At 45.5% G+C, this 15,986-nt stretch overlaps 1 protein-coding gene across 7 annotated transcripts in view; it reads right to left on the bottom strand.

Annotated features, from left to right (window-relative positions):
• Window positions 1-1,191: 1,191 nt before the first annotated feature.
• The window catches only part of rbbp8 (retinoblastoma binding protein 8), a 30,466-nt gene continuing 15,671 nt past the window's right edge, over window positions 1,192-15,986 (bottom strand). For 5 of the 7 annotated variants that reach the window (XM_049025550.1, XM_049025527.1, XM_049025541.1 and 2 more), the window contains 16 exons: window positions 15,713-15,808; window positions 15,015-15,127; window positions 13,920-13,992; window positions 13,627-13,760; window positions 13,147-13,248; window positions 12,107-12,186; window positions 11,534-11,595; window positions 10,568-11,165; window positions 9,655-9,775; window positions 6,205-6,296; window positions 5,680-5,788; window positions 4,857-4,997; window positions 4,716-4,779; window positions 4,536-4,626; window positions 3,353-3,494; window positions 1,192-1,776 (listed from right to left, as the gene is read on the bottom strand). In XM_049025550.1, coding sequence (XP_048881507.1) covers window positions 1,679-1,776; window positions 3,353-3,494; window positions 4,536-4,626; window positions 4,716-4,779; window positions 4,857-4,997; window positions 5,680-5,788; window positions 6,205-6,296; window positions 9,655-9,775; window positions 10,568-11,165; window positions 11,534-11,595; window positions 12,107-12,186; window positions 13,147-13,248; window positions 13,627-13,760; window positions 13,920-13,992; window positions 15,015-15,127; window positions 15,713-15,808 — 2,116 coding nt within the window. In that variant the 3' untranslated portion in view covers window positions 1,192-1,678. The remainder of the gene's footprint in view (window positions 1,777-3,352; window positions 3,495-4,535; window positions 4,627-4,715; window positions 4,780-4,856; window positions 4,998-5,679; window positions 5,789-6,204; window positions 6,297-9,654; window positions 9,776-10,567; window positions 11,166-11,533; window positions 11,596-12,106; window positions 12,187-13,146; window positions 13,249-13,626; window positions 13,761-13,919; window positions 13,993-15,014; window positions 15,128-15,712; window positions 15,809-15,986) is intronic. The other 2 variants (XM_049025566.1, XM_049025558.1) reach the window with 2 other exon arrangements.

The following is a 15,986-nucleotide window of genomic DNA, read 5'->3' as shown; positions in this document are numbered from 1 at the left end:
GTTTCACAGAGACCTGTATTTGGTGTTTATTATTTACTGTAAAAAAGACCTCAACCTCCAAATTGATAAACTGCAAAAATATTCTGAAACCTTTTTAGCCTTGAAAACAAAGGATGTGATCAATCAAGTTATTTCCATTGTAACCTTTCCCCCGTCCAATTAGTTTATCCCAACAGGCATGTATTTCTCCCAGTGAAATATGTCCTACTTTTTCCCAGGTTTCAGGCACCTGAGTAGAAAGTTTAATGGGATTTCTCAGTAGTGCACTGTAACCAGCACATGAACACCTTGATGTTCAGATTTTTTTTCTCTGGTTTATGTGATGCCTTTTAACCAAATTAATCTTAGCTTTGGAACATAAATGAGTTTGCTGGTTCTTTTGCATCATAGTAGATGTGGTCTTAAACGGTCAAGTTTTCAGCCCAAAAGCACTAAATATGAGACTACGGAGCTGGCAGCGTAGGAGGTTAGATTCACTGGTTCATTGCAATCCAGGCCAAATATTAATGAAGGAAATTCCAGATGCATTACAAACCAAACTATTAAAACCATTAGAGCTGACGGAATGAGTAAAATCATTTTTGTTATTCTTGAATGTGATATTTACAATACTTATGATGCCACAGTGACAAGACGACGACCTTCAGCCCAGTTACACAATAAGCAGCCTTTAACTGGGATTTCAGGGAGTAGTTATAGAAACACAGGCGTATGCTGGGCCTCCGGGACTCCAGCAGGAAGACTTTACACAGACCCCTGGGTACCTTATCTGATTCTGGTGTGAATATTTCATCCTGTATAATTTGGCCATTCAATGATGGACATTGTAACTCTGCATTTACACTCTTTGGCCTCTTCATGTTCCAGTCCCAAAGAGGAACTTGACTTCCCTTTGTCCTTCATTTATATAAAATATTAATTGTACTGTTCAGTAGTAACACACGACAAATATATAAAATGTGCATGCACACACAGTAAATAGGATTATTCAAACGTCATTTGTAAATGTTATCTGCTAAAGTCATTGCTTGGAAATAATTTATTTAATTTCTTAAAATATTGATTATTTAAAATAAAACGTATAGAGATTAAATCATAACAAAACTAAAGTGGCACTGGATCTGGGCCGAAAGGTAAATAAATGCATGGACACTGTCAGCGAGACACAACAGCCTGGCCATGGAGTCCGACTTCAAATGGAATTAGTATTGTGATCCTTTTATTATTTCAAAATTCTTAAATGTTAAGCTACCTTTTATCTACAGGTTTTTACGTGAACTGACACATAAAACAAATCAGCAATTACAGTCAAAAAGCAGGAACACATATTGGAAAGTAAAAGGAGAACAAGAGGACACTGATAGACTTTTCTGGCATACAGTCACTGCCATTTGCACTGCTGAATTTTCAATCAAGGGTTTCAAAGACACCAATCTTAATGCGAAGCATGGCCCAGAAGTAATACTGCCATCTTGTTTTGAAATGATTCACTGTGTGCGTTCGCTCTCACAGAGTGCGAGTCCTATTTTCTTTATCTTATGGAAATGGCCACGCCACCGCAAGTCTGAAATGAAGGTAGCAGAATAGACTGGATACACAAACTTCAGTGGTTTGATTTAGCGCCCCGGGTTTCACCAACACAAGCGATGTGCTTTCGATTTTGTCCTCCTGCTGAGAGCTACGTCTCCTGCCCTCTTCCTTTGGGGGAGAAGGTTGCATTGTACGGTCGTCTCCTTCTCATTCGCTGCTCCGGCTCATTGTCTTCTCTGATATACCCTGAAGAATAAAAATGGGATCCATCATTCTAGAGAGTCAAACACATAATGCATAAGGTGGTGTGTGGCTCTGTGGGTCAGGACTCTGCTCATTAACGGAAGGTTGTCGGTTCAAATCCTGTAGGTCAGGGGTGTCAAACTACAGTCCTGGAGGGCCGGAGCCCTGTGTAGCTTAGCTTTTTCCCTGTTCCACCACAAATGATTCAGTTTAGAATCTGTGTGGTAATTAGTACAAGGACTTGAATCAGGTGTGTTAAATGAGGGGAAACACAAAAAATGTGCAGGGCTCCAGCCCCCCAGGACTGGAATTTGACACCCCTGCTGTAGGTGGTGAAGTGATGTCATTGAGGAAGGCTTTAAACAAACTTTCTTCAGGGGTGCTACATGCTGGCGGAGCCTGTGCTGTGACCCTAGAACTAGCTCTCACCTGTTATATACGGTACTGGGCAAAAGTCAGCAAAGACTACGATTTTGTTTGTTAGTGTAGCAATTTGAAAACCATCCAATTACACCCAGTAGCACCAGGGACGGATTACGGACCGGGCCAGCGGGGCTGCTGCCCAGGGGCCCTTGGGGTGCAGGGGGCCCCTAGCCCAAAACAATTTGCAACGCTTATCAACAATGTATTTTCGTTTGTCTATTTTAGAGGGCCTACATTCTTTGATCCTCTGCCTACAAGGGCCCCTGACCCTATAGGGAGGACGTTTGGCTGCCAAGGGCCCTTGAATTGTGGTGGTTGTGGTGGTGGTGGTGGTGGTGGCCCTCACGAATGTTTTTCCTAGGGGCCCACACAACCCATAATCCGTTCCTGAGTAGCACACCCACTCCACCACTAGCATACATTGTTTGGCTAATCAATACCTCATGTTATTTAGCTAATTAATTAATTAATTTAATTAGGGGTAAAGCTGAATAAATACATGGAATGGCTGAGGAGAGGTTTGGGAAACTCAAGCAGTGTTCATCTAGCCATCCAACTGGATATCGAACTTTTTGAGGAAGAGAAGAAATTGTTAGTTTTTATTATGTTACAGGTAATTTGCATATTTTCTAATGTTGAAGTGTTATTTTTCCCCAGAGAAATTATACACTTACTTCCTAGATAAATATGCTGAAGTATTCCTTAACTGTCGCAGACTTTTCTGCGAGTGTGAGTACTGCGTCTCATGGTGAGCCAGAGATGTGTGAAAACTACCCGGTTTCCCCATAGGGGTAAATACAGTATCACTACTCTAAAAATCTGGCTCCCAACTAGTGAAGATGTTCTTTCTTCGACACACATTTAGCTATTTCTCCTTTTACTGATGTATCATACAGGGTTTATTGCTTTTCAATTTCAGTCTTTAAACCCATTGTCATTGTTCTTACGATATGGAATTCACTCGGTGGATAAGGTAAATTTCAGAGAATATGGTAGTTCCTCTCAGAACACAACCAAATATTCATTTAACATTTGTAATTGACTTAGAGATTGGTTACAGTTTGTCCTACCCATGTATTTTAAAAATTGCAATTAAAATGAAACAGGACTCCATGACAGAAAAAGGTGCTGAATGAGACTAATGCTGGTCAAATACCTCGCTCAACGCAGGTTTGTGTAGAGGGGAAGCCCACCTCCCAGAAATTCTCTGGTGTAGAGGGGGGGATGTACCGGAAACGATGCCGGGAGCAGGCCGACAGCTTCTTCTGCCTCTCCTCCTCCGGCAGGTCTGCGTAGTACTGCGGCAAAATTGTAACGCGTTACTGCACCTTCTGAGCACGTCCATTCATGAATTCAAGATGGAGATCACGACTCATCTGCCAGGTAACCCCATCACTGCATTCCAGGAGGGAAGCTGAAGTTCTCAGCATCATTCAGGAATTGTTATGGACAGATAAAAGGACTTATGTAACTGACTGGGGAATGGCTTCTTTATGTAATGAATGCTGGGATTGCTAAGGTTTTAAGATTAAAACTGTAGTTTTTGCAGTTTTTTCTAGTCGTTTTTTGCCAACAAGAATAAATACTGATGCACTGTAAAGTATATCAGTGTGCCAGTTTGCTAAAGCTGTGTGATTCACTACTCCCCGCCCACATTTAAACGCACAGCACAATCGATTCACCATTTGGCACTCTTTGCACGTGCCTTTTGACTTCCTCTTCTCTTGCTTCTTTCTCATATTCACCATTTTATAATCTTTGCACGTCTCACCGCTGCTTGCTACTCTCTTCCTTGTCACGCTCACTTTTGTTTTTTACACTGTATGCTGCATTTTGGCTTCCTCCTCTCTTCCCTCTCTCTCATACTCACTATTTCATCCTCTTCGCCCATGTGCCCCTTCTGCTTCCTCCTCATACTATTTCACATTCTTTACGTGTCTTTTCTTCTCATCCTCTCGTTCCTCTTTCACATACTCACTATGTCACATTCTTCGCATGTGTGCGACTTCTGCTTTCCCATCTCACACTCACTATTTCACACTCCTTACATGTGTGCCCTTTGCCCCCCTCCTTGCCCTTCTTCTCACACTCAATTTTGTACTCTTCACACGTGTTCCCCTTCCCTGTCCTCCTCCTCCTTCCTTTGCACAGTCCCCATTTCACACTCTTTGCACAGGTGCCCCATCTGCTGCTTCTCATTCCTCGTTCTCATACTATGTCACACTCTTTGCCTGTGTGTCTTTTGGCTTCCTTCTCTAGTTCCTCATACTCACTACGTCAGACTTTCTGCATGTGTGCCTCTCCGGCTTCATTCTCTTGTTCCTCTTTCTCATACTCACTATTTCACACTCCTTGCACGTGTGTCCTTTCAATTTCCTCCTCTCATCCTTCTTCCGTACCACCTCCACGTGAGCAAAGGATGCATTGGTCCTGTGGGACGAGAGGAGGGTAGATCGCGCTGAGACGGCTATGAATCACTGGAACGCCTTGAGCCAGCAGGTCACACGTCTCTGCCTCACCTGGTGCCGTGATTTCCAGCGGTTTTCACCTCTTCCTCCTCCTCTGTAGTGCAAGCAGGCAGATCTGAAAAGGTTCACCTGGTCACTTTAAAGTGTTTCTGTAGATGGCTCTTCACGGCAGTGCCGGAAGAAAATGCTCACCGTCCACAGAGCTTTCCTCGGCCTCCTCCTCTTCCTCTGGCTGTGGCCGCTCCCCATCCCCTAGATGGCATGACTCGTATTCCCCATATGCCGTCTTGTCAAACAGCTGCTCCAAGCTGTCATTGGCTTTCTGGCCAATTCCTTGCCGGGGAAAATTAGAGAGGCACAGTAAGGTTTACTCTCCTCGGTCACTCGGATTATCATGGGCCTGTTCATGCTAAAGAGTAGATGATAATTCTCGCTATAAAGCAACATAAAGCCTATGGAATTATCACATGCATTAGCAATAAACCTTTTACCCTGCTGCTATTTCTGGTCTAAAACAAAGAATAAAGCAAAAGTTGCAATGGTAAATGTTCCTTAGGTTATTTGTCTTACCAGCTGATGTTCAAATTTTTAATGGGACGAGACACTTAAAACACACACCACAACAGACTTCTAACTAGACAAAATCAAACCAAAACCTCTTTCAGTCTAGGTCTGATTGTCAGAATGTCATGCTCCCCTGACATTCATCCATCTGAGTGCAGCCAATCAGCTTAAAGGCACAACTTAGGACAGCAGGAGGAAACTGGAGGACTCGGCCGAATTGTCACGTGTTCTGAGGCCCTAGAGCAAGACCCTTAACTTCCAGGGTGGTGGGCTCTGCACACTAGCTGACTCCGTGCTGTTACCCCCAAGCCTAGCGTCACCTCTGTGTGTGTCTGTGTGTCTCATCGAAAGCAAGCTGGAGTAGACGAAAGCAGAATTCCCTATTAGCCAAGCAGAGCTCTTCCTGGCTTTGCCAAAGCACAGACTTGGTGAATGTCGAGAGCACACACACCGGCACAGGGGTCGTCCTCGTCCGGATTCAGGCCCTTCAGGAGCATACTGTGGCTTACGAAGGTGCAGTCTGTGTCGACCGTCTCACCCTCCAGTCTTGGAGGATCCGCCTGAGAAAGGACAGATAGAGGTACCCCACCATTTACCACAACAGTGAAGCACCTGTGGATGGGACCCCAAGACATGCAATACTATACAAAACAGCAGGGGGCGCCAAAACCTCCGAGTTACTAAACTGCGGGCCTAAAAAGCATAAAGACAATCCTGTGAGTAATTTGATCACTCTGTAGAGAAAATGTATAGAGCTTCCTATATCAGATCAATTACCCAAGTAGTTGATTTCAATTACAGTGAGCTGTTAATAAAACCGCTGCTCCAGGATTCTTTAAAATAACTGCAGTTTACATTCAACGTTTATAATCCTTCATTGTACACGTCTGTTCATTACAGTTCCAACTGATGTTTATGAATCAATTCATTTTGTCAGAGATATGTGGTGTGTGCCGGCCTGGTAGAATGTATGCACCATGGTGTCAGTGGGGCTGTCCGTCGCATACTGAGACAGGGCCGCCCCTGGGTCTAGGCTCCACGTCTGGTCAACCACCTTGGACGACTTTTCTGAGGAATGGCGTACACAGAGGAACCTCACGTCAACCCAGTCATTTAACACACTGTGCATGCATAACTGATGACATCATCTTGAAATTTCAATTCTTTTGCAGCACATGTAAGCATTATTACATCATTATTATAATAATAAATAATTATAATCAAAATAAACATCCATATTCCAAGTATTGTATCCAGTGCAGATTCATGGGAGGTGGGGAGAGGGGGGCATCCCTGATAGAACAGGACAGGTGTGTACATCCACAACACACACACAGACACACAGTATTAATGCTTTCCACTTTGTATAAATGTAGGTGTGCGTTCTAAAAACGTTCACTGAGCTGATCTGAAAGACAGGAAATTCGCATGTCAACTCTGCCGATCCATGTAAAAACTGTGGCCCTGGTGAGCAGTCCTGTCATTTGTCGCCGTAATGCCATGCCGTCAGCATCTGCTGAAAGGCCACATGTTAACATAACCCTTTTCTGGGAAGCAATTAATCAAAACTAACCAAGAAATCGGTGATTAGGCCGAGAGGTATCCCGGGGTGCCATGTAAAACACAGACTGGCTGATTTAGGATTGCGCGGATGACCTTCATCAACAGCCTTAGTCAAATTTAAAAGCTTTTTCTGCAATGATATTAAAGCCTGAGTCACACAGACTAGAAAACAGAAGTGCAAAGCTACACCACCCCAGAAAATGTCACAGCTCCAGCTGAGAGGACAAGAGGGATATGAGGAAGATGGCAGAAGTCCATCTTTCCTGAGTAATACGCTTCATTCACAGTTAGGAGTACAGCTCCCATTTTCCAGAACATTTTATCAACAAAACCTGCTTCCTCTAGCGGATGTGGCGACGAATCCATGATCGCATTATTCCACATCGTATTCTTTCACATTGTTTTGCAAACTTTAGAATTCTCGTTTGAAGCATGAACTGTGGTTCTAAGCCAATCCACTGTTCGGAAGCAAGGTGAAAGCTCAGGGCTAAAACCAAGGGCATAACTTTGGTTTGAATTTTAGGGGCGAGGTCTCCACCCATTTAGGGGGACACATGATTATTGGGGGGTTGTATTAGTCGGTTTTGATTGGAGGGCAGGAGGTTACAATCCCCCAAGCCCCGCACCATAGTTTACTCCCATGACTAAAATGCATACAATATAAAGTGAGTGCAATAAAATGTGCAAAGCATGGAAATGTATTTTTTTTTGTGTCATTCTACCGCTCCGCGCTTGCAAGAACTGCTATAGCGACAATAAGGCAGATGTTCTGCAGAGGACAGTAAGCACACAGGGCATAACCTCATAGTTTCCTCATAGTGTCCCTTATGGACATTCATTTAACGGTCACTGGAAGTATCCACAACATCTATTACAGCAATTTGGGGGGGGAGGGGGGCAGTGTGTCACTGAGGGAGTTAAGCCTCTGTGCCTATGATTGCAAGGTCACTGGGTCCAGCCTTGCCAGAATAGTCATAAGTCCATGGGCCCTTGAACAAGGTCTTTAACCCCCATGTCCAGGGCTGCTGCACACTGGTTGACCCTGTGCTGACACCCCCCATGCTTGCTCCCACCTGCACAGAGAGCAAGATGGGGTAGGTAAAAATAAAACTTCCCCACAAGGATAAATAAAGTATCACTATTGTAAATTTGGCAGCCAAAATTGACAGTATCAGTAATACACAGGCCACTTGCATTCTGCATTAACACTACAGCACTTGTATGCGTGTTAAACAGGGCAGAGCCCTGCCATGTGAAACACGACGCGAAGAGAGCTGGCCGAGCCTCATGGGAAACCTGTCCTTTGAACCACAGCTCATAACTTTGCTTAGAAACAAGAGCGGTGCATGTGGCAGACGTGCCATAAGACGTCTGTCAACAAACACTGATACCGGCATGTTCACCATGGCCAAATTAACAGCAAAAAAATATACATTTACCATTTACTATAAAGGAATGAAAATAAATGGTGGGAGATAGAGAGAGCACACTAACTCCATTTTAACTGAAACTTCTGACAAAAGTCAGCATCATTTCCTTAAGGCCGCCCTGCAGTCCTCGCTAGCGCCGCCCTGCAGTCCTCGCTAGCGCCGCCCTGCCACGGGCCGCGGAGGAGTGTCTCACAAGTACCAGCGGCTCCAGCAGGTCCGTAAATTCCCAGCCGCCGCCGCCCCGCTGGCTGACAGGATCGCCAGCTGCGTTAGTGCGAGCCATACGCGTCCCGCGCTCAGGTCCAGACACGCCGAGCAAAAACCATCACGGGTACAATGAGCTGGATTCACCAGCCTGAAAACTCACTGTCAGCACCAGCTTTCATGAGCAAACTGGAGAACAGGCAGGTCACGGCTGTTAAACAGACCTGTGACCCAAAAGGGCTCCATCCTAAGCCTGGACAAACAGTCACGGAGTGTCGCGGTAAAAGCAAAATCGGAAATAAATACACAGAAATTAGATATGCAACAATGCTGCCAAACTATGGTTCCCCATTATTCCATTAAGTAAAGTGTAGCGATGCAGAAAATGGGCAACATTAAGGAATATCTCCAGCATTAATAAAAAAAAATAATAAAAAAATATCATACAAATGAGTTAATAGCTGAAAATTAACTTAGGGTTTGGCCTCCAAGTGAAAGCCCGTAAAAGTGATTCAGAAACAACAGTACGCGTAAAAGCTACTTTAAGCCACCTGTTACTCGTGCCCTACAGCCTTTCATTTTTCCGGTTTCATCAAGATGCTTAAAAATACACTAGCATAGTAAAACGTCTCGTAAAGTTCACTGTTTATTCTGTTGGACGAGCCGTCTTGATGCATTTAGCTAGATAGCTGTTTAGCACCCAAGCGTGAATGATGTATGAGCAACGCAGATTGTGGATGAGTCCCAAGCCAGAAACATGCAGCACCCAGGGGTTTTTCAATCCCACAGCTGCACCTACACCAATAACGCTTTCTTAATAGGTACAAATACATATTGTATTTATATACTCATGTTTTAATCCCATTGATTCATAGTACTACAAATAGCTTGTCAAATTACATTCGTCTTATGGTTAATAAAAATATGAAGTATGTGTTTAAACGTACAAGTGTGAAGGTGAAGAACCGCCACATGCAGAGTTAATAAAGGCGGGTTTGCATACCATGTCGTTCAGACAGGTTACCTGGGACTGTATAATGCGACTGGAGTACAAGTGGACTTTCATTTTGGTGTTTAATCATCACAGGTATTGGTGCTCAGGCTGACAAATGGTTGTCTAAATGACACAATACGAATAAGGATTCACTCCTAGCATGTGTCATGTGGTGTGGTCATGGGTCCAACTCCCGCCCGCAGTGTCGACCCCGATGGACACGGCCAGCAGATACCGTCAAGCTCCCGTGAAGGGCTCTTCCTCCGCGCACATGGGTTGGGCTGCAGCACAGACATTTTCTCAGAGTCCATGCCAACGCGACTCTTCTTTCTGATCGGCTCCTCGGCGGTCTGCCCCTTACATAGACAAACAATTAAAAGCTAACCCTAAAACTACTGAATTATTCAATATTGATTGTGAGCCTTGTCATGCTGTATATGTTAATATTAGCAAGAAGCATTTAGATTTGTATAGAAATTACACCCTGCCACTGTATTATAAAATCCTAGTTTGTCACTGATACAGGAAAAAAGGTAGAAAGAGAAATGGTAATACGAATAATTGAGAGTACATTTCGACATCAGTATTCTGAACATATTTCAGAGAATGCATTAAACAGGAAACAAATTCCCAATGGTTTTTAAAACCATCAACTTCCCAAAAAATAATTTATTAACCGCGTATCTTATGTAGTCAATGTTCTGTAAACTTGGAGAATTGAACTGATTCTTACTCCTGCAAGAAATAAAACCAGCTCTACCATTAATGTACCCTACATTTTGTACAGAGCCTAGCTTGTGTGCCCAACATCTGTCCGTTACATTCCACTGCCTATTTGCACGATGAATCCCACCTAATCAGGTGTTTAACTTTTTTTAGTCTTAGTTTCCATATCTTAGCGTATAACCCAAGTGCACAAAGCTGAGATGACAAAGTTACTTTGACTTAGTCTTTGGTAACAAGAGTAGTATAACAGTCTAAATTCCGCTGGGAATAGTGGAAATAACCTGGGCACATTCCCATGCTGCGTGGAACAGGACAACCAAATACTGCAGCTAACTGCTGTTCATTGGGACCTCACCACCAGAACCAAAATTCAAGAACTTGTCACCTTCACAGCCAAACCTGAATCTCCCTACAGATCCTACCTTGACATCTAATAAGTGCTGGATAATAGTTCTGATGAAGGGGGGGGCAGAGGGCACTTTGAAGGGCCCGGAGTGTAGATTCTGGTCCGGGGACCTGTTGACGGTGTCCTCCTGGTCCTCTGGATGCTCAGGCTCCTGGATGGCATTAAAGCCCTTTGGCTGGGTCACAGAAGGCTTCTCCTGGCCTGCCATGAGAACATCCTTGGCCTCAGTCTCCTTTTCCAGCTGGCAGCTGCTGGAAGGTCGGTCTGACAGATCGAGGGGTTTGTCAGGAACACCACCGGCCCTGTTGTTATGGGGCAACTTTCTTTTCTTAGAGTCGAACCCTAACAGCCTGGCCGCAACCTGGTCCTGACCCGAGGTCAGTCCGGACTCCTTGTTCGGTGAAGAGAGCCTGCTGGGGGTCCCAGTTCTGAAGGGTGCATTGCGTGAGTTGACCTGCAAGTTTCGCTCCAGAGGGCACAGCTTAAAGGTTCTCAGAACTGACGGAGAGCTGTCATCTTTGGTCTTCAGGAACTTCATTGACCTCTCAAGCACTGGAGAATTGTTCTGGGCCCGTTCTAGACCGCTGGACGAGTCCGGAGATGTTGAGGCCTGCCTGCAACACCATCGACAAAAGATATATACTTCGAGCCTTTCAATTCAAGCTACCACACCCGCCATGAGTGTAGCCCCCAGGGGCACCTGCGAACGCTACTCCATGATTCAGCTACATGCTAATTTGACATGAAGGCTTGTCGATATGAGCTGTGGGCTAAACCCATTATGGTATTAAATTTCCGCAGAGATGTATCTGGGTGTGTCTGTACAGCTAAGAAAGTTTATTCTCCCTTGGCCCTTAAAACAGCAATACTACCATTGTCCTCTCTAATTACAATGACCATTTGACTCCTTAATGAATGTGTGCTGGACCGCTATAAAACAAACAAGTTAAATTAGCCGTGGATTCGAAAATGGCAGAAATACCTGGAGCCGTTCTCGTTTTTCTTCACGAAGTTCTCTTTGGTGCTGATGTTCTCCAGCGATTCCTACATCAGACGATAATGCACATAGTGCTAGCTGCTATTATATCGACGACCCACCTAAATCACTTCTAGCATCATTTACACGATCTGAAAGGCTATTCTTCTTAAACACACTCGTAAGACAGGTATTCGGTGACTCTTACAATGAGCTGCCCTAAAACTGATACCATCTCAAACTACAAGAACCTGTTCCACAGGAGTAACATATCAAATACCGGCAACAGAAAGATACAATCAGAATTTGACACAGTATCATTTTATATAACAATAACATCACAAGTTTATTCTGTTTTCTAAGTGAAAAATGGTCCATAAAGTGTAGCACAACGATGTCGTTTTGAGTGTGATAAAACAGAAGAAATTAACCTAAAAGGAAAATGGATGGTCTGAATGCCTCACAGATAGTGGCAGTAGAGCATGCTTTAACCATCCTCGAAAATGGGATCAAGAGACGGGGGACACAGATGTCTGAAACAGCACAAAGAGACACGACTGCAAGGTACGGCTGGCTTACTGCATCGTCAGGGACGTCCAGGCAGCACGTCTCAGCCACCACAGTGACGCCCGGCCCGTCGCCGTGGGATACACACCTGTCTGTGAAGCAAAGTGCAGACAGGGCTGTGACCCTCAGAGGTGAGCAGGAACAGACTCGCGGGAAAGACAAGGAGCAGGAGGTCAAGGGTCAAATTATACACGTCTTCATATTTCCTATTGTAACAACATCCATTGCTATCATCTGGCCGAACAACGGGTTTAGTTTTCACGTGATTCTGTCCCACGAACTCACAACCACCCAAGCATTATTCAGAGCACAGCAGACATGCAGTTCAGTTACCAGCACTGGGCACCAGGGGCTGAACACGTAAAGGGCGATGTTTACTCTGTCAGCAGGAGAAAGGTGGCACAGGGAAACTGTGCTGATCTGACCTGCCCCGCCCAGCCGATCTACTCTGCCCGTCACGGTAATATGCCCCACCCCCACTGTACTGACCCACCCCGCCCCCACCTTCAAAATGAATGAGTGGCCTCAGGACATGTCCTGTACAGCAAAATAGGTGCAGTGGCTCCTATTGCAGCACTCAGATGCAGTGAGGTGTGCAGAGATCCTGCACTGGTGCCTAGCTGCTCTCTTCACTGCAGCCTTCCTCATCACTGATGCCCTGGTCTACCTGCCAGTTCCTTAACTCAGGTCACTTAATCACTGCCTTAAAGTGCCCCAGCCATTACCGCACCAGTGCAGAAAATAATGACATACAGCAAAGCTTTGAAAAGTAGCAACCTATTATTTTTTTTAGACATCTTAAATATGGGGTTTCTAATGACAGTCCCTGGGAATCAAGTTGAATCAGCTTTATTTAGTTTAATTAAAACAGTACCACTGTCCAAACTCAAACTTTACAACAAAACACCAGCACTGTAACTCAACTTAAGAGGCTTTGAGTTGTGAGTAGCTGAGGCTCCAGGAAGCCCCGCAGACTGCACTAAAACTCTCCACAAAGCCCATAATCCGCAGAGTCTTGTTTGGAGTCGTGACGAAATGAGGGCCTCTCTTACTCTTAAGCGGGGAATCATCCATGGCGCAGGTTTCCGGCACCAGCACGCCGTCGGCACGGCTGCAGGAGGAGGGCATCTGGGAGGAGAAGCCCCTGCCAAGCTCTGAGGCGAACCAAGCATAAACACGACTGAACACAGGCGTGGAACACACAGGAACATGGGACACGAGATCTGTAATGCAGTCCATCAAAAACCCTGATTTACAGAATACCACATTTAGTCATAAACACACAATTTCTGCTTTTTTGACAAAATGTTTTAATCGCAAATTGTTGGTAAGACTAGCCAGCTGCAATTAGCTTTGTAAATTTTATTTATTTTATGTCCTCTATGTAAAGCACTATGAATCGCTTCATGCATGAAGACGTACTCTGCAAATAATCTTGCCTTCGTAATCTTACTTTGTGTAAAAGACCAGGTCGACCTACAGATGTTCCACCTGCCTACTCTATTCCGGCCCTAATCCCGAGGAGAGCATACCCGGGTTCTCGGCGTAGCGCACGTGCCGATTTTCCTTCCTGCGCCGCATCCTGTTCACGGTGGGCACCACGGGCTGATGGTGAGGGGAGTCCGGGATCACGCCCTCCTCCGGCTCCGCCTGGGCTCTCTCGCACCTTTGGGGGTGTTTGGGAAACACGGTGTGAGGAAGCATTGGTGCGATGGCGGCGGGGAAGGAGGCGGATGGCGGCGGGGAAGGAGGCGGATGGCGGCGGGGAAGGAGGCGGATGGCGGCGGGGAAGGAGGCGGATGGCGGTGGGGCCCTCGCTGCTCACCCCGCGCTCCGCAGGCATTCCAGCTGCTGGCCCAGCTTGCGGTTCTCATCCTGGAGGTTGTTTCTCTCATTCACTGACATGGGAGAATGAGGAGGGCAGATAAATTTCTATCAGCTAGCCTAGTTTTCAGCTCCGTTATAATTTTATGGGACCACTGTCGTAAATGCGGTCCATCGTTGACCAAAATGTTATGTGGCTCATGACTGTAAAAAGCAAAAAACTCAGCCATATATGTCAATGAAATTAAATAATACATTTCTTAACATGAAATTTAGCATCACAGATGTAAAGGCAGACTATTATTTTGCTACATCCATATAGCTTTCTGATTCCTTTCTCAAAAAGAGTGGCCTTTCCAAGCCCAAAAGGGCGATTTTGCGTTTCCACATTCCTCTAGGCGGCAGGGTTTACCGGCTCAGTACGACAGACCGGCTTTAATGAGTCTGCCACCTTGCGGACACCCGTTTTCTGGACGTGAAAGAAGTCATTCCTTGTATAAAACTGGAAGATGGCAGTGCTCTGTGCCAAGAGCAGGATGCGTGGCTGGCTGACCTGGGCTTTCGTGAGGGTGTGAGTGTCTACAGAGAATGCTGGACTGTATAGGCACAGTGTAAACCACTCAAACGGCATATACAAGTGAGCAGTGCTTTAGGTCCAAAGGCAAGATCGGGCATTTTTCCGGCACTCCTGGGCATCTCTAGAGGTAAAGCACCTTGCCCAAGGGCCCAACAGTGATGTGACTATTCTGCCGACCACGGGATTTGAACCAGTGACTTTTAGATCACGGGCAGAGAGGCATAAGCTGCAGAGTCACACGCCACACCGCTATTATGAATAATCATAGAGTTTAACGATAACGCGTCTGCAGAAGTTAAGAAGTCCGGCCACCACATTTTGCCGGTCAGCTCTTAGCTCATGGACGACAACCACACAGATGGTGTGATGGCGTCAGCTGGGATCACAGCCGGCGTCACTGGGGCAGCTTAAAGCCACTCAGGGGTGACAGTACGGTTAACCCTCCCTGAGATCGCGGCATCTGGCTGAACAGCGGTGTACAAGATGGGCGTATTAAAGCGACGTTTTCATCTCACTCACTGAGCTCGGTGATCAGCCGCAGGTTCTGCTGTCTGACCTTCTCGAACTCCACCTGCTTCTTTCTCATGTGCTCCTCGGTGACGGCACAGCGATCGCAGAGCCCCGCTCTCAGTCTGCATTGCCAGAAGGGGAAGGGGTCACATCCCTCACACACAAACTTGCACCCACAGCTGTTACATATATCCTCCTGAGATTCAGCGGTTCATTTCTGTCCGCTGTAGATGTTTTGATTCATCTCTCTTACTGTACATGCCACTCTATCATATGCTGTTACTCCTTAAAGGGGACAATTAGGGCTTTAAGATGCGCCATGTTTGGAGGTATGACCATGGAAAACTTAGTCTTCCTGTCAAATCAACATTTTATTCAATATTTTAAAAAAATGGTTTCAGCAATCTCAGCAAAAGAATTATTTTCCAGTGACACTATTACCAAACGCCTCTAAATAGTCACTGATTACCAGATGGTGAGGTATTACAGTAACTATATTACCATCTTTGTAAATCATTAGCTACATTTATTTGTTGCAGGACACAATGCGTAATTAACGATTATATACAGTTAGCTATATTTCCACTCCAGCCTTTGCAATGGGTCTCAGCCCTAGAATAAAATTAAATGTTACAGTATAGGATTCAGAGACCACCAGACACATATGGACAGGGCACGAGGTGGGATGGTGATGGCGGGGCAGGCACCTGTCCTCCAGCACTTTTACGTTCTCCTGCAGGGCTTTCTGATGCTCCCGCAGCTGGTGGTTCTTGCTGTAGAACTCCTCCAGACGTTGGGCATCTCTGAGGAGGTGGTTAAGACAGACACCTATTAGGACAACCAGAAAATGTGGGGGGGGGATTTTCTGACATCTCCCAGTCACAAAATGAACGATCCCCATCAGAGACACAGGCAGCAAAGATTTGGCTCCAGGCCACAAACGTAGTTACGTCCCGCGACCTGCTGCGGTCCCGGTCATTA

Source organism: Brienomyrus brachyistius, chromosome 1, assembly GCF_023856365.1.
Source record: "Brienomyrus brachyistius isolate T26 chromosome 1, BBRACH_0.4, whole genome shotgun sequence".
NCBI classification, from domain to species: domain Eukaryota; kingdom Metazoa; phylum Chordata; class Actinopteri; order Osteoglossiformes; family Mormyridae; genus Brienomyrus; species Brienomyrus brachyistius.
The sequence above is the reverse complement of the archived record's forward strand: the minus strand, read 5'-3'. Positions and strand labels throughout refer to the sequence as shown.